This window comes from Camelus dromedarius, chromosome 7, assembly GCF_036321535.1.
Source record: "Camelus dromedarius isolate mCamDro1 chromosome 7, mCamDro1.pat, whole genome shotgun sequence".
In the NCBI taxonomy this organism is placed as follows: Eukaryota; Metazoa; Chordata; class Mammalia; order Artiodactyla; family Camelidae; genus Camelus; species Camelus dromedarius.
The window spans coordinates 20943896-20969451 of NC_087442.1; the positions used below are offsets into that span (position 1 = coordinate 20943896).

A 25556-nucleotide genomic window follows, 5' to 3' on the forward strand; every position below is an offset into this window, starting at 1 on the left:
ATGGGAAGGGACAGACTGTGATTTCAAAATGTAGAATAGATAAACAAGATTATACTGTATAACACAGGGAAATATATACAAGATCTTATGGTAACTCACAACGAAAAAAAATGTGATAATGAATATGTATATATGTTCATGTATAACTGGAAAATTGTGCTCTACACTGGTATTTGACACAACATTGTAAAATGACTATAACTCAGTAAAAAAAAAAGTGTAAAAAAAAAAAAAAAAAGAGGAACAGAACCATCCAAATAAATGTTTTTGATTTTAGGTTTGCTAAGAAAACAGGCTGTGGGGAAGTGCATTGAAAGGCCAAAGAAGTAGAGAGAGATTAACAGTATGAATTCTAGAGTTGCTGGGTGACCTGATCAATACTGGCAGAATGGTAGTTTAGTTTCTCCTTTGATAATGTACTTCCTTTATGCCTTTTTTTTTTTTTTAAATATAAACTGAGGGTAGTGTGACGACCAGAGGGCATGTTTTGAGAAGTGCTTTTCAGACTTCAAGAGAGAAACACCAAGTATCCTTAAGTATTCAGTGGTATCAAATATTGCCATTTCCTTAACTCTAGTCTTTTTGTTCAAGATCTTCCAACTTTTTGGAACTATCTTTAAGCATCTCTTCCTCTAAAACTCATTCTAATTCTTTTCATCCTTAATCAGAAAGTCTAGAGTTTAGGAAAATGTGTATCTTTTCGTTTTGTAAAGTTAGACGTGCTACTCTTTTCTAAAGAGTCACTGTGCTTCCCTTAAGAAGTAGTTGTGTTTTAGTGATGGACAGTATATTGAACCTCTGCACATATACACACATTTACTCACCAGAATCAGGCCATGTGTGTATCTATAAAGAAAGCTTTTTCAAAACTATTTAAAAGCCAAATCAATTGTTACCAATTTGGGAGTGGGTATTTTTGTTTGTTTCTTTTCTTAGTTGTTCATTATTTTCTTTCTTGTGCTCTTTCACTTTTATCTCAGATATGGCCAGTTTTATCTGAGACTCTAAATAAACACCGGGCTGATAATCGGATTGTAGAGCGTTGTTGCAGATGCCTCCGCTTTGCTGTTCGCTGTGTAGGCAAAGGATCCGCGGCCCTGCTGCAGCCACTAGTCACACAGGTGAGTTCTCAGTGAGAGGGAAAATGTACAAAAGTGTACAAAATTTGAAAAAGGAACTTTCAGAACAAAAACTCTGCTTATGAAACACTTCTATTTATTAAATACAAACTAAAAACTATTTGAAAGAAATAAGTAGTGCCTATAGTCGGAATGTTGTTTATAAGGCAGATAGCCTGTAATCTGTATAGTGGCAGTCCAAAAAGCAACATATTTCAGTGTGAAATTAGAAAAAGAGAATGACCAGTTCTCAACTCTTATATACTGACATTAAGCATTTTGTATTAATTTTACTTTTTTAAATGTGGCAAGTCAAACTTTGCTATTTCTAGCCCAAAGAGATTTTACTCTTTCTTAACCATAGTTAGTTGTTCACATAAGTCTCTTATTTATCAAGAAATAAATTTGACTCTTTCAGTCACCAAGATTGTTAGGTAATTATGATGGTGTGACTCACTTTACGTGGTTCTTTGAGATCATATTCACATCTAAAACTATTCTATATGAGATGCGTATGACTAGCGACTTAATTCACTAAGTAACTTGTGTTGGTGTTAACCTTACGGCAGGGCCAGAACTAGATTTAGGCAAGTGAGATGCCTTGGGCACAAACTTGAAAAGGCGAGGCAAAATGGCAATCCTTTATTTGCGGGACTCAGAGCAAGTACCTTCTCAAATTATGCACTCATGCTGTGAGGAAAATTATTGCAGAGCCTCAGGTTAGACCCCACCTACCCAACCTGAAGTGACCCTTCTCCACCTGGGTAGAGCATCTATCAGGCTGACCCTGACAGTGAGTGCCTCCTCAAATTCTGCACCTCAGATGCCTTACTCTTAAGAAAGTTCTTACCCTCAGCCAGGGTCATGCTATTTCAGTGTCAGTTGGCACTTACCGAACCATGCCTCCTTAAATTGTAGATCTGATTAAAGTTGGTACAGGTACATATTTTAACAGAATTTTAATTTTTTAGTGATTATCCACATTTTCTCTACCCTGAATACAAACAGCATGTATTCTTATATTTAGGCTGTGTTCCCCTGTGGTCAAATGTCTCCTTCAGAGCAATACATTCTAAGCCCAGTATAATGTGATTTAATATCCCTTTTATATTGGAGGATTCCCCCATAACTTTTATATTATTTTATTCCTGCTAATTATGTGACTGATCCAGTAGCATACGGTAGCATCTTATATAGGAAATTCTGAAGTTGTACATGTGACAAAAATCCTGTAAATCTGAGGTCAGTAAACTACAGCCAGTAGGCCTGACACTTGTTTTTGTAAGTAAAGTTTTACTGAGAGATAGTCATGCCTATTCATTTAAATATTGTTTATCGGCCATCTTTTTGCTACAGTGGCAAAGTTGAGTAGTCAGAAGATGTATGGCCAGAGCCTAAAATTTTTACTATCTGGCACTTAGGGAAAAAGTTTGTCAACCCCTAACTTACATCATTTATTAAGTGTAGCATTTAGTTTTGAGTATACAACACTGAACAGATTCGTAGCTCTCACCTCATGTTCTTTTCATGGTATATGCTGATAAGAGTCAGTTACTCTACCCTTCAGCCCCCAACAAGCTCACAGAGTTGAATTTATATAAGATCAATACAAAAAAAGAAAATCAATACATATGTGTTGTGAGGGCATTTTAAATAGATGAATGTTCAGAGGCCTTTTGAAGGATAGTAGGATTAAAATCCTCAACAAATCATTTAATTTAAATGTTTATAAGGCATTGAAATTTTTACTTTGTAGAGATCCAGATATCTTGATTGGAAACACTGGTTTTTACTCAAATGATTAAATAGAGGAGTTTAGAAACAACTCAGAGTTTAAACAATGCTTTCATTCTCTTAGATGAAGGCATTTGATATTTTGTCCCTGCTAAGTCCATTTAAAAAGAATAGTTATCTAATGCAAATAAGAACTTTTAGGTTGGAAAATTTAGGTATACTATGCTAGGGTTTTGCAAATATTATGCCAGCTTTTGATAATAACTCTTTAATGGCTTCCAGCTTGAAATATTATACAACTCTCTTACAGCATTGTTTTGGAAATACAAAAGGTCAAAGGCTTGAAAGAACTCTTAATAGAGTACTTGAAAGTTATTGAGGAATTGAGCCCTAGTTTCAAAAAATGTTGCCAACAATCTTTACTACATTGTCTTAAAGAGAAGAGACCAATTTATCTCTGAATTTCTTCCTCTGGACAGCTGCCTAAGCTGACACTTTTTGAGGGGTAAAGAGTTGAACTAACTGGTTTTTCCTTGGCAGATGGTGAATGTTTACCATGTACATCAGCATTCCTGTTTCCTATACCTTGGCAGTATCCTTGTGGATGAGTATGGCATGGAAGAGGGCTGTCGGCAGGGACTACTAGACATGCTCCAGGTATGTTTTCTTTGGGGAATATAGATGTGTTGGGTGTGTTGGGCTTGTGGGGTATAAAGGCCTAGCAGTGTGTTCACCATGTCTTTAATTATGTTGCTTCTTTATGTGCTCCCCACTCCTACACCTGCCCTATGCGTGTCAATTTTCTAATAACAGAGAGGTAGAACTGAATTTGCTAGTTGTTCTCTGGACAAGCCTGCTTGGGAGAATGAGAGAGAGACTGACCACGCAAATGTGCTGGTCATTACAGCTATTACTGCCTAATTTATGCTCTCCAGAGATAGGATTTTTTTTTTTTTTTTTGAGGGTGGGGAGGTGGGCAAGTGGATTTAAAATAAAGGCTTTCTAGGTTCAAGCACAATTCTATTTTGAGTTCTTGCCTGAAATAGCCAGTGAATGAGTTTACTTAGCAGGGATAGTCTTAGGATAAATAGCAGGCATTGGAAAAGGCTCCTGATATACTTTTTCCTCCCTCTCCTGTTCACAGTGGGGGAAATATATTAGGGAGTTAAATCATGATACTTCTTTTCCCAAGATGTCTTTCCTTTTAAAATTGACATTTCATTATTATCATTATTAAAACTTCATCTACTCTCTTAGTAGACCAGACCATATCTAGTACATAAGCAAGTATTCACTTTTAGAAACATCTAAAACTTTGAGATGACATCTATCCAGTTTCATCGGCTAAAATCTGTACCCTCAAACCTTTTGAAATGTGGACTTCATATGTGAAGACTGTTTATGTCAACTTAGATTTATGTCTTCTCTTTCTTGATCTGATTCTCTTTGCAGTCTTTTTCTTATTTGTGCTTCCTCCTCTTTGTTCTCTTTGTATATGTTATTTAGCAGGTCTGAGTCTTGTGGCATTTATTTTAAAATCACTTTTGTTTTAGGCACTGTGCATCCCCACTTTTCAGCTTTTGGAACAGCAGAATGGGCTCCAGAATCACCCGGACACTGTAGATGACCTATTCAGGCTAGCCACCAGGTCAGTCCTTCTGAAGAGCAGCCCTTTCTTTTATTGCTCATCCCCATTGGTGCTTAATTTTGTCAGCTAATATTTTACTGTTTCCTTCTCTCTAAAATGAGGTAAGGAGTGTAGGTAGATTAATGATTCATAATCCAAAGTTAAATTGTGTACCAGAATATCCCCATAAATGAAGAAGGAGGAATTGGTTGGGGGTAGAGGAAGTAGCTGAGTTCCTTTTGTGAGGAAGGGAACACACACAAGACAATAAAAATGAACTTTGTAAGAACTTTTGGCTAAATAGTCTCTAGAATCCCGTGTAGTTTTAACATTTTATGCTACTATGTCACGCTTCAACTTTTTTCTTGAGAAGATTAGCATCCTTTAGATATAATCATATCTCAGAATAAAAAGTTATTAGGCTTTTAAGATGCCTTAGAAGTTAGTGGTACTATATTTATCAGCCCTGCCCCTAGCCTGCCACCCCATTTATTGCTTAAATAAGTGATAATACTGACTTTATTGCTGAACCTTTGTATTCTTAGTCCTTTGCTAAGAAATTTGAACCAGATCAATTAGTGAACATAAAAATGTTAAAAAAAATAATAAGCCATTATTAAGGATATGGAAGTATACATGTAATATATGTATTTTATCATTAATAAATGTAAAGTAGTATTGACTATTTCATCTCAGGATTGAATCATGAACACTTTTGTTAGGTTTTTTTTGTGGGGGAGTCAGTAATTTGGTTGATTGATTACTGGAGGAGCTGGGGTTTGAATGTTGTTAGTTTTTGGACAAGTTAGAAAAACTTTTTTTTTTTTTTTCTTTTTTTTGAGTTGGTGTGAGAGAATTGTTGGATGGGCTATCAACCTATTTTCCTGGTGTGTTTCTTGAAAAACTAATCTCTAGAGATGATCTTTGCACAAGTGGTTACATTAGGGTTCTGTCTTGGCAGTGTAATTTCTATGGGTTTAGACAAATGTGTAATGACATAATGACATATATCCACCATTACAGTATCATGCAGAATAGTTTTACTACCCTAAAAGTCCCGTGTGCTTCACCTTTTCATTACCCTACCCCCCACACCCCCAACCCTTAGCAACCACTGATCTTTTTACTGTCTCCATAGTTTTGCTTTTTACTCTGGCAGCTTTTACAGCCTAATTCTGTCATTTATAGCTAACCTGTCTTTCTATACCAGGTTTATTCAGCGTAGCCCTGTTACCTTACTGAGGAGCCAAGTTGTCATCCCTATTTTACAATGGGCCATTGCCTCTACTACCCTCGACCACCGGGATGCCAACTGTAGTGTCATGAGGTTTCTACGAGACCTCATCCATACAGGGGTAGCCAATGATGTAAGTATAAACATTGTACTTTTTCTGCTTTGCAGGTCATGATCTTCTCATATCTCTTTCTCATTCCTTGAGGGGATAACCAGCATCTCTTTATTTGATCTGCTTTGGTAGGCACATCCCATAGTGAATCAATTTACTAACTAAAATGTCAACTAGTAGATTTAAGACAACCTGTACTAAGTGTTGTAAGCAGTGTAAACTAGCCTAAAATTATCTCTGCTCCCAAGCCATTTGTTGTCTTAATTGAAGAGAGAAACAGGTATAAAGAATTAAACAACAACAAGAAGGCAGTGTTTGATTATCAGATGAGTGATAAAAAGTCATGACTGTTATGAAATGAGAGGAGGGAAAGTTCTTCAGAAGAAGTAGGTTGGGATAACTTTCTGGAAGAATAGGGACCTCATTGGGGCCACTTGGATGGATTGGAGAGGGAAGGATAGTCTAACTGCTATAAAGCATGATCAGATAGTCAGGATAGTACTAAGTGTATTAATAGACACTTAAGATACCAGTTTGACTGGCGTAGTAAAGTGGTTCACAAAATTTTCAAAGGTAGGTTTGAATAGAATTTAAGATAAGGGAGAGCAGTAAAGAAGTAAGCTGGTATGTGAATAGGCTAATTATTGAAGAATTTCAGCAGTAAAGAGAAAGGGAAAAGAAAATAACCACAAGTGAAAGGCACTTGAAAAGTTATTTTTTGTGCGACATATTAGAAATATGTATATTCAGAGACTAAGAAGGAAGAAAATAAGCATGATTTTTTTTGATAGAAGAGACTAGATATCTGATAGAAATCTTCAATTCTTTTTTCAGTTGATTTTTTAAAAATAAAATAGGGATACTTTATTTTTCATGTGAAAAAAAAGGTTAAGAGAATTGCTGTTCTTAATCTTTAACCACTGTTTCTCTCCTGCCTTCTGTTCATGGGAAAATTAAGGGTTAAGTTTACTCTCAGGTGAAACCTATATTTCTTTGAAACTAACATCTTAATATTTTCTTCCTGACAGAGCATTTAGTGGACTTTGTGGTTCCAGCTGCTATATATATACTTTCTTCCCCAGGAAAGAGAAATTGCTGTACTTAAGGGGAAAGGGTACTTGGTCTTTGGAAAAATTTAATTAGATATCTGTTTTTCCTGTTTTCTTACAGCATGAAGAAGACTTTGAATTACGGAAAGAACTGATAGGACAGGTGATGAATCAGCTTGGACAGCAACTTGTAAGCCAGCTGCTCCACACATGCTGCTTTTGTCTCCCTCCTTATACCCTACCAGATGTGGCCGAAGTACTCTGGGAGATCATGCAGGTTGACAGACCGGTAAGATTGTTTTCAGAGTCCTGAACGGTTCCTTGAGGCCAACTATAACTTTGAAACCAACTCTGTTATATGCTTATGGAACCTAATTTAGGTATATTGCTACATTTAATTGTCAGATGAGGGGGCTTATAGAAGGCCAGTAATTCATTATTGGGTTCTTGAAAACACATTTGTGTCTCTGTCATTGGGTTTGTATATTACCAGAAATGAATACTAAGCATTGAGTTCAGCTCTATATGGCTGACCAATCAGAAATCTGTTCACTTGTGAAAGATGCCCATTTATCAGTTATATAGTATTACAGGTTATTCAGGAAGTGTTAATTCACTTCTAGATAGTACTGTATGGTTCCTTGGCAGTAGATCTATTCAGAGCATTTGGAGGCAAATGCATATAAAACTAGCCCTCAATTTATAGTTGGATTTGTTGGATTTATTTATATCCTGTTTCAGTTCTTGAACCAGGTTCTTTATCACCTGCACAGAGAAGGTTTTTTTAGGATATCCATTAATGTTCAAGTAATTTCAGTACTGGGCCGCATGATCATAAACCAGGTTTATATGTACTGCATGAAAGTTTTGAGCATAATTGTAGTATATAACATAGCCTGTAAATTATTTTTTAAATAAGGCTTATAATTTTTGATGTTAATGTAAAAGCAGTTCAGAAAAGTATACAGTTGGACCTAGTTAAAGTGAGCTGACTTAAACCACAAGAAAATCCAGATATAAAAGTATCTTACAATTTTTAAGTCTATGTACATCTTAGTGTTTTCTCCTACTTTATATAACTGATTGCAATTCTTAGCCTCAATTTCAGCAGTTTCATAAAAAAAAATTCACTTTTACTCTTAGACTCTAATATTACGGAGACAAAAGTTCTGCCTAATCTTGGGATTTGTGTATTCATCTTCAACATTCAGTGATTAGTATATGTTGCCTTAGTGGGCATGTGCTTTACTTGATCATTTGCTCAGTCAAATGGAAAACAGTCACGAGTAGGGTAGATATGTAATAGAGTTCTAATGTTTTCTTTAGGGTTAAGACTCCAGAAAGTACTCTGAGCCCCTGGGGACCAACAAATTTATTCCAAACGTCATCTATACAAGAAATAAAATTTCCATACTTTCACTTTTTTGTAAACATACTTGGTTCCCAGGTAGCAAAAGACTTATTATGTAAATTTAACTTTACAAAAAATTCTAGATTTGTAAACATACAGTTAAGTGCCAGTGAGGAAAATGAGGGCAGCAAGTTTGGGCAGGAACAGAAACCAAGTAGCCATGTGCTCTTAAGTTTACTATATACCCACTGAATTGTTAAATAGTTTAAAAAGATTGTTTTCTGTAAACACCAACTTACAGCTGAGTTTTTGAAAAGAAACTCTCACATAAATTTGGGTTGCCTATACCCTGTAAACTGATTTAAATTGTAACTAAGGATATAAGTCCAAAGAAAATTAGCATTCTTGACTACTTTCTTAATGATACCATTTTCAAAGTTCAACACAAATTCTTCAATAGAAGATAACATACCAGCTTTATCTCTTGACTTGAATATCACCTATTAAAACCCTTTCCTCTGTTCCCCCCTTTCTTTGTTAGATACCCATCTGTAGCAAATTTATTCAGTATTTTTCAACTAACTTTTTCAGATTCCTTTACTGGAAGATGATAAGATTCATTAATGTGCTGGCTCTGCTTTTTAGTTTAGTTTCTTTTTTGAGAAATAATTGACATACATCACTGTATACGTCTAAAGCATATAGCATGATGGTTTGATTTACATATGTTGTGAAATGGGTACCACAGTGGGTTCAGCTAACATCCATCTTCTCATATGGGTACAATAAAAAGAAAAGAAAGAAAAAAGAAGCATTTTTTTTCTTTTTGATGAGAACTCATGGGATTTACTTTCTTAATAATTTTCCTGTGTATCTGTGTTAGTATAGCAGTGTTAGCGGTAGTCATCATGTTGTACATTGTATCCCTAGCACTTATTTATCTTATAACTGGAAGTTTGTACCTTTTGACCACCTTCATCCAGTTTCCTGTCCCGCTACCTTTTGCTTCTGGTAACCACAAGTCTGATTTCTTTTTCTGAGTTTTGTATTTTTAGATTTCACATATTAATGAGATCACACAGTATTTGACTTTCTCTGTCCTACTTATTTCGCCTTTAAGGTCCATCTGTTTTGTTGGAGATGGTAGGATTTCCTTGTTTTTTTATGGCTGAATGATAATAGTCAATATATGTATGTATGTGTATATGTGTGTATGTGTATATGTATGTATGTGTATATATGTGTGTGTATGTATATGTGTGTGTGTGTATACCACAACTTCTTTATTCCGTAATCCATTGATGGACACTTAGGTTGTTTCTATGTCTTGGCTATTGTATTTTGCTACTGTAAACATAGGGATGCAGACATCTTTTTGAGTTAATGTTTTCATGTCCCTTGGATATATCCCCAGCAGTAGAATCCTGGATGATATGGTAGTTTTATATTTAGTTTTTTGAGGATCCTCCATACTGTTTTCCACAGTGAGTATCAATTTACAGTCCCACCAACAGTGCACAAGGGTCCCCTTTTCACCACATCCATGCCATTATTTGTTATTGCTTATTTTTTGGATTATAGTCATTCTAATAAACATGAGGCAGTATCTCATTATAGTTCTAATTTTCATTTCCCTAATGATTAGTGATGTTGAGCATTTTTTTAATGTACCTGTTGCCTGTTTGTTTATCTTCTTTGGAGAAACATCTTTTCAGTTCCTTTGCCCATTTTTAAATTGGATTATTTGGGTGTTTTTTGCTAGACTTGTATGGGTTCTTTATATATTTTGGATATTAACCGCTTAATAAGACATATGATTTGCAAGTATTTTTTCTTATTCCTTAGGTTGTTTTTTCACTTTGTTGATGGTTTCTTTTGCTGTATAGAAGCTATTTAGTTTGATGTAGTTTTACTTGTTTGTTTATTTTTGTTCCTTATGCTTTAAGTGTCATAGCCAAAAAGTCGTTACCAAGACCCCTGTCAAGGTGCTTTTAGGCCCTTGTTTCTTCTTGGAGTTTCATGGTTTCAGGTCTTACATTTAAGTCTTCAATCCATTTTGAGTTAGTTTTTGTGAGTGGTGGAAAGTATGGGTCCAGTTTCATTCTTTTACATATGAATATCCCAGCCCTATTTGTTGAAACAACTGTCTTTTCTACATTGAGTATCTTTAGCCCCTTTGTCAACTATTAGTTGACAGCGTATAGTTTAATTTCTTATTAAACTCATTGGTTGTTTTTTGGATCATAGAACTTTGTCAATTAAGAGTTCTTGTTTGCCTCTGCTTGTTTTTGTCTGAGTGTTGTCTGCCTTGGGGGTACAGTACTTTTTAAACATTTATAGTGGAATATTTACTTCTGCTCTAGTCTATTGTGATCATAAATGAACAAAAGTGGAAAGTATGTGATGTAAAAAATTTAGATATAAAATAGCTGAAAACTGTGACCAAAGTATACATCCTACTTTAAAAAGACATGAAAAATTAGAGCTTTCTCAAAGAGGAGCAGTTCAAATGAAAATAAGAACCCAGAGAAAGTCTCTAGAATTTTTATTTTTAAGTTTGAAGAGGAAAGGACATGGGGGCAAGCAGTTTTTGTGCATATGAAAAATATAAAGAGATTATGTTCAGATGTAAATAGATTGTTTTAAAGAGCATCAAGAGTGAGCAACAAAAGAATTTTCTAACCCAAGGAACAGTCAGGTATCACAAAGGAACTGACAGGATATGACTTCGACTGAGAGAGGTGACCTTAAAGTCCTTAAGATTCTGGACTCATATTTTGAAATGTTTACTTTCTATTTGTCCCTACTCTTTGTGGTACCTGAACCTTTGCTTTGGATTTCCTTTGATCTTTAAGCTCAAGAGTTTTCTGGCAGCTGTTTAATTTTAAAATTTTGCAGTTTAATGACAGGAGCAGCACAATAGCCTCATCCAGAAGAGATTTCACTTCCAAGGTAGAAGGGCTCTGTCTGAAATGATGCCTGCTGCCCCCTTGCAGGGAAGTCTAAGCATGCCTTTGTAGACAATTCCAACCCCCAGTGGGTTAGCAGGCCCAAAGAAAGTATTTTTGTTAACTCCTTTACTTGCTTCCAAGTCTGGGGAGCTAATGCTACTAAGGAAAACCTTTGGATTTTTGTTATTAAGTATAGGGTCTCAGTTGAGTAAGCCGTGACTTCTAAGAAAAAACTCTTATCTCTCTTCTTCTCTGAACAGACTTTTTGTCGATGGTTAGAGAATTCCTTGAAAGGTTTGCCAAAAGAAACAACCGTGGGAGCTGTCACAGTGACGCACAAACAACTTACAGATTTCCATAAACAAGTCACTAGGTGAGTGTTGCTGGTGTTTTTTTGTTTTTTAAAGGAATGTGAACAGCAGCTGGGATGTGTAGAAAAAATATCTTTGTTATACCACCTTAGTTACAGATCTACTCAGGAGTATGTTTCTTGTATGCCTTTGTAAATTCAAAGTTTATGTCTGTTTAGTCTTGAGTTGCACAAATTGGCATTGGAAACCAATCTGGGGGGAAATACCACTATGCTGTATATGTGTGCATCAGTTTTAGTGTATGTATGCATTAACTGGTGTAAGATCCTAATTGGTAAGTGGAAGCATTATTTCTTCCAAAAGAAGAATGCATTGAGCAGCCCACTACCCTTCGAGAGATTTGTCTGTGTCCTTTTGAAGTCCTCCTCAGTTCTCACCCATGTTCAGGGGTCAAAAATGAAGGTGCCTGAATAGGTGAAGCATTGGTTATAAAATACTATAGAGTGATATAGGCTGCAGTCTGTGTTAAGAATTAAGAAATTTCTTCCATGCCTAAAAATATTTAAATTCTGATTTAATGCAGGCTAAACAAAACATCTCTGTGGGATGCATTAGGCCCATGAGCCACTTGCTTACAGCTTAGTTAAAATGTTAAGTGTACATGAGTGTTTTTGTTTTTACTGTGATTATAATAAACATTTAAAATATAGCTGCATAGTCTTCCTAAATTACTGTTTTATAGCTATGAGGTGTTGCTTGATTCTTTACAGTGCCTTTATTAATTTTCATTTGTTCAGTATTATGGATAATATAAAAAGTCTAGCCCTTTCCTTCTTTTGACTGTTTTCCTTAAAATACAATCACTGAATCAAAACTTATGAAACTTTTATTATGGTCCTTGACAATATTAACAATAGCAACTTAAATTGGGTTTTATAACTATGTATTACCTTGCCTCATATTCATTTTTATATCTAGAGTTTTTAGAATTTTGACTAAATTTAATTTTTTTGAAGTACAGTTACAGTGTGTCGATTTCTGATGTACAGCATGATGTCCTGGTCATGTATATACATACATATATGTATTTTCATATTCTTGAATTTTGACTAAATTTTAGGCGGTGAGTTACATTCATACAGTTGTGGAACAATTTATAGATCCAAAAATGAGTTATTGCAGTTAGGTATTGATAATAGTGGAAAAAAATTAAAAAAAATATTCTAATTGCCCATCAGTAGAGAATAGTTAAGGAGGCACTAAAAAAGAAGAGGGGAAAAATGACAGTATCATATAACCCAACTTGCACTAAAAATTTTTTTATCTTCAATTTTGGTAAAATACACACAAAATTTACCATCTTAACCATTTTTAAGTGTACTCAGTAGTATGAAGTACATTCACATTGTTGTGTGATATATCTCCAGAACTTTTTCCTCTTGCAAAACTGAAAGTATACTCATTAAACAACAACTCCCCATTTCCTCCTCCCTCTAGCCCCTGGCAACCATCATTCTACTTTCTGTTTCTATTAAGTTCAAATCCTCAAGGTACCTCATGTAAGTGAAATCATACAGTATTTGTCCTTTTGTGACTCACTTAGCATAATGTCCTCAAGGTTCATCCATATTGTAGCAAGTATCAGAATTTCTTTCTCTTTTAAAGGCTGAAAAACATTCCATTGCATATATATGCTGTATCTTATTTATCCATTCATTCACTGATGAACATTTGGATAGCTTCTGCCTCTTGGCTGTTGTGACTAATATGAGTGTACAAATATCTCTTCAAGACCCTGCTTTCGATTTGTTTGGGTATATATCCAGAAGTGGAATTGCTGGATTATGTGGCAATTCTATGTTTAATTTTTTGTGGAACTGCAATACTGGCTTCCACGGCAGCTGTACCATTCTGCATTCCCACCAACAGTGCACAGGGTCGTAATTTCTCCAAGTCTATTTACTTTTATTGCCTATGCGTTTGGTGTCATATCTAAGAAATCACTACCAAATCTAATGTCATGAAACTTTTCCCCCGTTTTCTTCTGGGGGTTTTATAGTTTTGGGTCTTACAATTAGGTCTTTGATCCATTTTGAGTTAATTTTTGTATATGATGTATGCTAAGGGTCTGACTTCCTTCTTGAAAATCATTTGACTATATATATATATATATGATTTATTTCTGGGTTCTCTATTCTATCCCATTGGCCTGTGTATCTGTCTTTATTTCATTATCGTGCTGTTTTTGATTATTATGGCTTCATAGTAAGTTTTGAAATTGGGAAATTGAGACCTCTAACTTTGTTCTTTTTCATGAGTATTTTGGCTATCTGGAGTCACTTGAGATTTTATATGAATTTTAGGGTAGATTTTTCTGTTTCCATAGAAATATCATTAGGATTTTTGATCAGGGTTGCATTGATCACTTTGGATAGCATTGGCATCTTAACAATATTAAGTTTTCCAATCTATGAACACAAGATGTCTTTCCACTTATTGGTATCTTTATAAAATGTTGCTGAAAGAAACTAGTTTAAGTATTGTTCGTTTTGATGGTGGTGTAAATGAACCAACTTGCACTTTTAAAAGCTGCTTTATTGTATATGATATATAAATATGCAGGTTACTTTATTATGCATAGTAAATTTCTGGAAAGATACACAACTAGAACCAGGATGGGAGAGGAGGGAGACTTTCACTTTTCATTTCATAACTTCATCTGTGTTGCTGCAAATGGCATGATTTCGTTCTTTTTTATGGCTGAGTAGTAATCCAGTGTGTTTGTGTGTGTATGTATGTCTTACATTTTCTTTATCCAGTCATCTGTCGGTGGGTGTTTACGTTGCTTCCATGTCTTGGCAATTGTAAATTGTGCTGCTGTGAACATTGGGTGCATGTATCTTTTTGAATTAGAGTTTTCTCTGGATATATGCCCAGAAGTGGGGTTGCTAGATCATATGGTAACTCTGTTTTTAGGTGTTTTTGTTTTTGTTTTTTTTTGTAAAGGAAATCTCCATACTGTTTTCCACAGTGGCTGCACCAAATTGCATTCCCACCAGCAGTATAGTAGGATCCCTTTTCTCCACACTCTAACCACTATGTGGTTGATACCTCATTATAGTTCTGATTTGCATTGAGCATGGTATACCTTGGTATACCTTTATAATTAAAACCAGACCTGATTTCCTAAAGGGAGAGAAAAATAAATGCTAACCTTTTTTCTAAGAATTGATTTATTTTCACTCTCCATAATGGTTTACTTTCTCATTCCCCAGAGTCTCCAATAATTTTGTTAATGTTTAAAATCCCAAACCTTTGAGCACCTTTTTTTTTTTTTAAATACTGTGAATTTTCCTAGTAGAAGTAGCATTTCACCTACAAACTCTTACAAACTGTCTCAGGATAAAGAAGTATAACGGTTGCTTCTCTCTGCTTCTGTTTTGCTCTATTCCAGCGTTGTTCATTAGAAAGGCAGGGTCATGTTGGCTCTAGATCTAGATTAGAGCAAATGAGAGCCTAGGGAGGAGAACGTTGAACAAGGATGTTAGTTTGAATCTTGCCACTTACTGTTACTTTGAACTTCAGCTTATCCATCTGTAAAACAGGGTTAGTAATACCTATCTCAGAGGGTTATTATGAGATACCAAGTACAAACTTAAAGATCTGGCACATAGGTGATACGTGAATGTTTTTGCTTGGAAGTGAACTTGAAAGTGAACTTTCTCCTTGGAAAAGATCCTGCCAGAATGTCATTATGTACTTGCAGAACTAGCTGGAGCACATCTCCTTCAGCTCTAAGGCAACCACCCACACATTCTGGACTAAGTCTCCACCAAGCCCATACTTCCTCATCCATATGACAGGTAGAAACATAGAGTAAGTCTGAAATAAAAGTAATGAACATTCCATAGTGTAAGGAAAATCTTGAGGCAAGGAAAGGAACCCAAATAATGCATTGCTGTGAACAAAAATACCTGTGATCTCTGTCCTGTGATAAGGGAAAATGAGGTGTATTACCAATCTGGCCTACTTGATCTCTTGTTGCTAAACAAGTTTTGCAGCTCCTCCTATGGTAGGCTGTGACATAATGGTGGGAAATGAACAGAAGTAAGAGGTAATGTTGAGGTGCTAGAGAAAGGATTTAAAATTGCTCACCTCCTCTTAGTAATTCTCTTTCTGTAGTATGTATGTTGCCCTTGAACCTTCTGTTCTGTGCATGACTCAGTCTCCCTTTTGGTTTTAAGGTCCTGTTACTCCTGCCTCAACACGCTGCTTTGTTTGGCATCCTAGCAGGGAGGGTGAACTGGTTCAGTTTCATTTCAGCAAGTCCAAGCCTGTTTGTCAGATGGTACTATTAATTAATTAATTCCCTGGCATTTTTAGTTGGCCGTTTTGAAGAAAGCTAGAATTTTTCATTCTAAAATATCATTCTTGCTTTCCAAACACCACTAATTATGTCTAGAAGAAACCCTGCCATCACTTCCCATTTCTCTATCTTGGTGTTTATTCTGTGAGTCTTATTACTTGCAAGAGGATCTCAAGGTCAAAAGACATGAGTAGGAAGTATTGACACCAGAATAGGCCAGTGTGGGGGTGTCTTCTTGCTGAAGTCATTCCTTAGAGCTTGGTTATTCTCCATTATGCACATTAAATGAAAAGAGTTGCATTTCTCAGCACACCACTAAGATTACAGGGCTTGAGGAACAGTGACTATAAAATTATTCAGAAGTACAGTGGAAGCATTGGGATGGTGGGACTAGAAGCCAGAAAATAGAACCTACAAAAACAGTAGCAGTTTTGAATGAATGAGTGAATGAATATATAAATAAATATAAAAACAAACAACCCAGAAATACTAAATGTGAGGAGGACTGAGGCAGAAAATAGTTCTAGCTTTTAAGGTTTATTTTTATTATTTTTAAAAATTCATTTCTTTGGGCTTAATCACCAAGGGACACTTAAGTTAAACATTTGGGTGAAGCTCTTAATACCAAAGCAATTGCTGACAGGATTGGAGCAGAAGCTGAGCTGATTTGAGACACTGTGGCCCATCCCTAATTCCCCGTCTCACTACATTTCCCCTGCATTTTGGTTTTAGTATTTTTTTCTCATGTGTCACAAATGACCATAAGAATAGAGTCCTTACATCTCTTTCAGCTTAAACCAAGATCTCTGACTGAAGAAGGGTGGAATTGAAAAAAATGTATGGCATTAGGATAGCAAAAGAATCTTGAGTCTCCAGCCTTATCCTGGGTTTAACTTTATCTTGTTGTCTTAAGTCTCTTTTAATAGTAAACTAGACGGTGTCTTTTCTGTGGTTACTATCTTCCTCTTTCATGACATTGGGAAACACGAGTGATAGAGGCTCACCTCACCAAGACTGCTCCTTAATAATCAGTATTGATTTTGAAATAGACTAAGAAATGCAGTGCTTTTATTGAGGCTTGTTAAATTCACCAAGAGCAAATGGCAGAATTCCAATAAAACCAGAGGACCTTCTTTACTTTCATTGCATTTTTAGGCTAGAGGGAAACTATAAGAAAGCTTCTGTTAAATCAAGTCCTAGATCTAAATCAAGGTTCTTAATGATGTTTTAAAAGAGCTGAGGAAATCCAGATGCAGGCACTTCAGGGAAGAGCTCTCATTTCACCTTGTTTTATGTCCTTAGCGTTTAACCATTACAAGGAGGAGAGAGAGCTTTCTTCTGACATTGAATCACAGGCTCTAGGCTGTGGTCCCTGAGGTTTTCTGAGCCAAAGAGAAGACTACAGAAGGATGAGCCTATTAGGAAGTGCTTTCTTTTCCACTGTTTTTAGCTTAGTCTCATATTTAGTTACCAAAAACTTAGTTATGAAGATTGATACAAAAGAATGAAGATGACATCATCTGGTTTTTTGGTGACAATTTTAGACAGAGGAGGCCTTTTGGAGAAACAGGGTCAGGTGAATATTGGGCTATTCATACCATCTCAGTGCCTGCCTAAAGACCAAGGCCTGCTTCCTCCTCCTCCCTTTCTTCGTGCTTACACCTTTCATCTTTCCTCTCCTCCTCCCATAGGAGGAAACCTTGAGCAGCCTGTTCAACTAGAAAATCGATGACTGAGACTTAGTTGCTGGACTGGGCTTTGTAAACAAAATTTGCTTTTAAAAGAGAATGAGGAAACCAGGGTACCTAAGTTAGCTCAGTTCGTAAAGTTAAAATGACCAGTCTTAGGTGAACACACTTGGTTTTTAACTTTGAGGATGCTTTCTTATATTTATGTCAAGGACCTCAACCAAGTTTTATTGTTGTAGCAGCCTACATTTGCCAAATGCCATTTTGTTCACTGTTATACGGAGTACTTTACATGTAGAAACTGATTTAATACTCAGAGCATCATGAAGTAGATAATAGATGAGAAAACTAAGGCAGATTGGTAACTTGCCGAAAGACACAGTGAAACCAAGATTCAGCCCTAAGCAATTTTTCTCCAAAGCCCACTCTTAAAAGACCACACAGCTCATAATTACTCTCATATACAATAGTTAATATTTACCCTTGAGTTACAGAAAGATCAGAGGCAAAGTCAAGAGATGATGGAGAGAGCTCCTAGCAGAGCTGGGACAGTTCTCGCTGTACCTCAACTTTGTGATTGTTTTTCAGCATATTACACCTTTCTCATCAGTCAGGGACCAACCTCCCTTTTCTTTTCTAGTGCGGAGGAATGTAAACAAGTTTGCTGGGCCTTGCGAGACTTCACCAGGTTGTTTCGATAGCTCACACTCCTGTACTGTGCCTGTCACCCAGGTGAGTGGTGTATAGTTGCCAGCGTTTCCCTGGGCTGTCGGGAATCCTTGGTCATGGGCATGGGTTTTAATGCCCATCCTGGGACTAGTACTGTAGTTAGAGTCAGGGAAGAACTTAACAGTTTAACACTGCTGAACAGCTGGGAAGTGCAGGGCCCTGATTTTCTTGGCCAAGGCAGCCAAATAATTGTCAGCTTCTTTTGAATGCCATTTTCAACCCCATAAGAAAGTTACTGTTACAGAATATCTCACATACTAAAAAATTCCTCCCCTCTTCTTACAGGTACTTCTAGGTTGGTAAGTATGTATGGTAACAAACAGTTTTCAACCTGGCTGCTTCGGTGAAAACAGTGCTGATCTAAAGCAGACCATGATACATGGCTCTGCTCTCCTAAAACTGACCTTTCAGATTTAATGAATAAAGATGCTCGTTCTTGTCATTTTTGCGATTGGAACACTGAAACGCCAGGTTTTTGACCGAGGCAGGAGGTTTAAGAAAGGAGATAGCCTCTTTGTCTAAGCTCTGATCATCAGTTTTATCCATGTGCTTCCTGATTCTGAAGCAAAGCAAAAAGCTTAGCTGAGGAAGGAAAGGACTGGGTAGTAGGATATGGTGCCAATTCCTTGACTGAGAGAAGAAAGGAAACGCTTCTGTAAATCCACCCTTTGATGTCTTAAGCAGGATTTTTTCTCCCTGGAGGCTGTTGTCAATGAACATGCAGTCCTCTCACTGGTGTTTCTGTGATTAAATGCACTTGCAGGTGAAGATGCTGTTCAATAACTCTTCACACCAGAAATTATTTCTAAACTTTAATGAATAGTATTATCACTTGGGATCCTCAAGTTTCACAGTGTGTGTAATAGCTAACGTTGATACACATAGGGTGGTTTGTGCATAGCTGTGGATGTTCTTAGCTAACAGTTATGGAGCCCATACTGTGTGTCAGATACTGTTCTAAGTGCTTCATATTATGTGCAAAAAGCACATTATGTATTAACTATAAGATAGTCCTTGCACAGTTCTCTGGATTAGTTACTATTATTATTTCCATTTTACAAATTGAGATTCCACGATGTTAATTTGCTTGGTAGCATAATCAGTAATTAATAGAACCACAATTCAAATATAGACATTCTGGTGCGAGAGTCCTCACTTTTAACCACTCTACTTCATACTTATACATAGTACCTTTTCCATAGTCTAAATCAGTGGTTTTTAAACTCTTTTTAGTAGGCAAAGCCTTCTTTTAAAATAAAATCTTGCATGAAACCCCAGTGTTTAAACTGACTTAAATGGAGGTTTTCTGGTTGGCTTTGTAGTGCGCAGCCTGGACTCATCACTTACTCTTTACCCCCACATACTATTCCTAGTTTCCAGAGTACACACAGAATTGGGAAAGCAGCGCGCACAGTATTTCATAGTAGTTCCTTTAAAATCACAAGTAAGAGAATACAACTTCTTTTTCTTCCCAGTGACTTCTCACGACAGAGGCCAGAATTAGGTACCTGAGCAAGTACAGGAACTTCTGCCTTGAGGTTGACTTTATAAAATGCTTGCTATCTCCTAGACCTCAGTTACTGACTGCCTTCTCTCTTTTGTCAGGAATGTCTTTTTTAATTAGAAGACAGGAAGAAAACAAAAACCAGACTGTGTCCCACAATCAGAAACCTCCACTGTGGCAGAGGGGCCTTCACCGCCACCAGGGCGTCCCTCCAGACAGGGAGAGACTCCAGCCTTCTGAGGCCATCCTGAGGAGTTCCTGTTTGGGGGTGTGAGAGAAAATCAGCACGGTTTAATAAAAAGATGGCTGCGGCCTATCCGGCGTGGTGGGAGGGGAGCTGATTTCCTGATGAACTTGTTTCTAAAAGGAAAAATAATTTTAAGGAAATAAAAAAGAAAAAAAAAAAAAAGAAAACTAAACTGAAACCAGAACTGAAACACTGTCCTGGTAGCAAATGACACACACACATACATACATGTACCTACACACACATGCTAACATGCATGTGCGCACACAGAAAAATAAAAGTACAAAACTTTCTGTGAAACAAACCATTTACTTAGGGAAGATGGGAATTCGAATGAATTAAATAGCTGCAATTGGAAGGAAAGGTCAGGATCATCCTCCCTTAAGTATCATTTCATCCTCTCTCTCCTGCCCTCTCTTCTTTCTCTTTCTTCCTCCTCTTTTAATGAAAGTGAGTAGAAATTTCTCCTACTCTCCCAACAGATTCTTCCCACTTGTAGAGTTGTTGGGACAAAGAGAAGTAAGCAAGGAGCCTGTTCTATTTTTTTATCATGGTCACATCAATTGATACTAGGATCTGCCAGGGCCAAAATTTATGTATATCCCAACCCTGACCCTATTCAATCTCTTGAGTCCACTTTCAATCCGCATTGGGTTGTCATCATATTTAGAGAGAGCCAAAATTAGGGTGAGTGGGATAGGAGTATATACCTAAGTTTTAGTTTTTTAAGATTTTTTTTTTTTAGTTAATTTTTCACCCATAGATGTGAGAGGAAAAAAGTGTTTACATGGCTAACTGTATTTTACTAAAAAAATGTGGAAATTATTTGACTTAACGGGGGCTGAGGCAGAAGAGGGAAGCCCAAAGCAACTCCTAATGTTTTAAAGGAGTTGCAGCCCTGCACAGGAGATAGATATGAGGGCACTGTTCTGTCTGGTGTTGTAGCCATCTCAAGAACAAATCAACAGCAACAAGAAAAAGGAGGAAAAAAACAATAAATTTTTAAAATTTAATCAGTGTTTGTTTTTACTTCCTTTCACTGCCTCGTAGATCTGAAATGGCACAGCTAGACGGCCTAAGTGAATAGTCTTAGCTACTCTCTAATAGACATGTGAGTACAAAGTTTAAAAGGCAGGCCCCTGCCCTTACTGCCACAGACCCTTCGTATTTCAGAGCAATGGCCCTTTCTGCATTTTTTATTTTCCCAATTCACTCTAAAACTTCTGCTACATTTTATCCCTTCATGTGGCCTCAGTGGGAAGGAGAATGGGTCACGTGGCATGTTCAATGAAATGTGGTATATTCTTTTTACAGTGGCCACCCAAGTAGATTGTTTCCTAACCTACTGAGTATCTGGTCTTTAGGATTAAAAAAAAACTATTGGAAGTGTAATTGATGTGTAATAAGCTAAACGTGTTTTAAGGTATACAGTTGATAAGTTTTGAAATAGGGTGCACCCATGAAACCATTAATACAACAGATAGTGAACATACCCTTTACTCCCAAGTTTCCTCATGCCTCTTCCCATCTTCCCCCATGCCCAAGTAGCCACTGATCTTTCTGTCACTGTGGATTAGTTTGCGTTTTCTTGAGTTTTTTTATAAATGAGATCCTACAGTATATTGTACTAATTGGGCTTTGATCGCATAACCTTGACTGCAGAGTTGGCATCTTGTATTTGGAATCCATGAAGCAAACCCTCCTACGTAACATCAGTGGTACTCAAGAGTTGTATTCTCTAAAGGGGCAATATTAGAAGGAAAGAGAAAAAGAACAATGGGGAATGGTGTTGGAGTAAGATTATCAAATTCTGGGGATCAGCACATTACCCCCAGCCATCCTGCTCATTTTCTGGTTAAACAATAAAACTTTGAAGCCTAGTCCAATCCTAGATCCTTGCAACAACCAGTTGGTTTTGCTCTGTTTAAGGAATTTGGCTTTTATCACAGAAAGATGTATCTGGGACTGAAAAGCTTATGGAAGGCTTAATATAACTCTCCCTAGCCACTGAAAAATAGCCTTGGGAATGCACAGCCTAGTGACCACCAAGAGCGTCCTCTCCACAGCTGTAGCTTTGGAAACCAGAGCTCTAACCTCATTAGTGGTGTCAGGGCCTCATTGCTTACTCTTAAGTGTTACAGATTGCTTCAGACTAGTTCTTACGAATAGTTTTGTAACTTTTTGACATAGCAAGGGTACCCACCTAAATGTTAAATTAAAAAGGAACTGTTTGGGATCTGGTACCCTAATGTAGACATTGTGTGCCTGCATGACATAGTCTAGAATAAGTACAATGACAGTCTTGCACCTGAACTTACCTAAGTCATAAAGCCCCCACAGAATTGTCTGTTCCCTCGTTTCCGTGATTGGCTTAGCCAAGAAATTATAGTCAGGATTATGTGGAACACAAATCACCCATTGGGGCTATTCCCCGCAAGATTGTGCTGAAGAAAAGTAACTTGTGATTTTTTTAGGTACCTGTTCTATAAAAGTCAATAACTGAGAATGTAGGATAAATAAGACAGGAACTTGCACTTTTGAATGGCATCAACCCCTCATGAATGCAAAGTACGTGTCCACCTTGTGTAGCCCGGGTACTGAATCATTTTACAAAGATGAAGCCAAAATTTGAAGAAGTTAAAAATCCAAGATTTTGCAACAAGGTATGCCTGATTTTGTGAGATCTATTGACCAGCAAATGAGAAAGTTGCCTTGTGAGAATGTTCCTTTATCAATATTCTCTCCTACTCCACAGAGAATGAAAAGTTCTTTGTGTCAATGAAAAGCTGAGTAAAAGGAAGGAGTCTTGAAAGGGAATGTTTTGTTGGATATACAGATGAATTTGGTGGGGAAGGGGGCCCTGGAGGAAGGAAGTAAGGGAAACTACTGGGTACTGGAGAGGTGCATTCATTCCCCAGGGCATGAGCATCAGTATCCTGTGGATTCCAACTTAAACACTAGCAGAGGCCAGCAGGGCAGTCAAAGGCCTCTACCAAGGAGAACTCCAGCATAGCTAGGGAGCAGTGAATGGCAACATGTCTTGCCTTTAACCTCTGGAACGTGTGGTGTCCGTCACTTTTGTATAGTGTTAATCCACCACTGGCTGCTACAACTCAGAGATCTATAGGAAATGACAGCCAGGTGTGCTGTTTTTGTTTTCATGTTTTATTTTTAAGAAATCAAAAAGTAGAAACTCAAGATTTTCGGCAGCTGCTGAGCTGTCCGCAGTACTGGAGAAGTCAGTGCGTGAATGGTCACCTAGTGCAGCTATTCCTGCCAAGCTTCCATAATAATTCACCCGCTCTCCATCTCTTTGCTCCAGGATTCATCACAGGTTGTAAACGCAAGTACTTGCGGGGATGAGGCAGTGAAGAGTGAAGGAGGCTGGGTGAGGACTGTATTGAACTGGGAGGACGTTCCCGTCTAAATTTCTAGCTGATTATTGCCATTGGAGAATATGAGACAATGTTTGCCAGTCTTTTGAGAGAAGCTGGTAATCAGATAGGTGACATCACCTAATCTTAAAGGGTTGACAGCTAATTTCAATCTGAAGAGGAAATAAAACTTTATAAAATCAGGAGGAAAGATGCTAACCTTTGTGGATGACTGAAAACTAAGCCTAAGACAAAAGGAACTATATAAGTGCTGTGCTCTAGTTGGTAAAGTTTCTTAAAGAGGCATGGGTTAATAATTCTGTAACCTCTATACAGATGTATCGTATAGAAAAGGTGGGGAGAGGAGTCACTTTATAGTGGAGTAACCTGACGAACGCTACCTTGGCCAGGTGATCAAGGTCAACATCAAAAGGGATAAATCATGGTGATAGTACGTACCCTCGATATGCTGTGGTAAGAATGACACTTTACTGCTGTTTTACTTAACAAAAACCATGAAGAACACATCAGACAAGCCCCAGATGAGGGACATTCTAAAATGTACCCTCAAAGCCATCCAAATCATCGAAAACAAGGAAAAGTCTGAGAAACTGTCAGACCAGTGGAGGCTAAGGAGACATGATGACCAAATGTAATGTGATCATTTGGATGGGTCCTAGAACAGAAAAAGAGTGTGAAATAAAAACGAATGAAATCTGACTAAGGATAGAATTTAGTTAATAATGATGTATTTATTTTGTTTCATTAGTTGTGACAAATGTCCTGTCATAATGTAAGGTGTGATGAAAGATGTCAACAATTGGACAAACTGGGTGTAGTGTAAATAGGCACTCTTAGCAACTTTGCTGTAAATCTGAAACCATTTAAATGTGTTTTTATTTAAATTGCTAAACTCTGCACAGGCCACTTAGCCATATAAAGATGCTCAGCCTTGTTCATAATGAGAAATGGTAGAAATATTATTTCTCATCTGTCAGGTGGGCAAAATTCCAAAAATTGACAATATAATCTATTGAGACTGCGGGGAAACAGCCACACTAAGAGATTTATCAGAATTTTGCCAACACCTAGCAAAATTAGACAAATATTTACCTTTTGGCCCAGAAATACTATTTCTGTGGATCTGTCCTAAAGATACACTGGCAAAAATGTGAAAAGACATAAGTACACACAAACCTGTCCACTACAGCATTGTGTATAATAACTAAAGATGGAAGCAATTCCAATACCCACTAAAAGGTTGTCAAAACAAAAACCTGCATCCAGTCAAGCCTCTAGAATCTAGAGTCTGGGTCTAAGTACCCCTTTACAGGAAATACAGAAGACAAAATATGATAACACAACAGAGATGGAGTCAGTAGCATCTAGGCAAAAACAGTGCAGAACAAATAATGCAATTTCTTCCACAATTACAACGGAATAAAATTTCTCTAATTGTCTTAAAATTTTTAAGTGCTAGATATTGGATAAAAAGTAATTAGTTGTGATGGTACTGTAGTTTTGGCTTTTTTAGAATGTCCTTGTCTTTTAGAGATATGTACTGACTATACATGTAATATGCTAAGACTTGCTTCAGAATAATCTCATTGTGGGTGTGGGAGTTTAGATAGATGAGGAACACTATGAATTGATAATTGTTGAAGCTACTACTTGGGGATTTCATACCATTCTCCCTACTTTCACAAATATTTAAAATCTTCCATAGTAAAAAGATAACAAAAATTGTTCAGGTTAAAAAACTGTATCTATAAGCCAGATTCAAACGATGAACTACCAATTTGTATGTATTGTCCTAATATATTAAATAGCGTATGAAGATACATGAGGACAACAGATTGCAATGGCTCTTAGTTGAAATACCAGCCCTTCCTTTTTCACCATTTCTTATGGGAAGATTGATTTGGACAGGATTTTAGGCTCTGCACACATTTAAAAATCCACACTCTTGCTTCAGCTGGCTTCCTCCTGGAAAGCAAAGCCCCACTGACTCATCAGCCTGGAAGGCAGGCCCTCCCTGTGTCAACGGCCCCAGAGATGGAGGGCAGGTGGTGGGGGAAAGGGCCAGCTGACATGGGAAATACAGTCTGGGAGAACAGCATGGAAGCAACTGGAACTGGGGAAAAAAATAAACAGCTGAGTC

General features: G+C 37.0%; 1 protein-coding gene across 2 annotated transcripts in view; it reads left to right on the forward strand.

The window, feature by feature from the left end:
* Positions 1–21034, forward strand: part of TNPO3 (transportin 3) — an 82606-nt gene extending 61572 nt beyond the window's left edge. For both annotated transcript variants that reach the window (XM_010975644.3, XM_031455337.2), the window contains 8 exons: positions 981–1121; positions 3393–3509; positions 4406–4500; positions 5690–5846; positions 6996–7163; positions 11437–11549; positions 18182–18273; positions 19876–21034. In XM_010975644.3, the coding sequence (XP_010973946.1) occupies positions 981–1121; positions 3393–3509; positions 4406–4500; positions 5690–5846; positions 6996–7163; positions 11437–11549; positions 18182–18242 (852 nt within the window). In that variant the 3' untranslated portion in view covers positions 18243–18273; positions 19876–21034. The remainder of the gene's footprint in view (positions 1–980; positions 1122–3392; positions 3510–4405; positions 4501–5689; positions 5847–6995; positions 7164–11436; positions 11550–18181; positions 18274–19875) is intronic.
* Positions 21035–25556: the final 4522 nt, after the last annotated feature.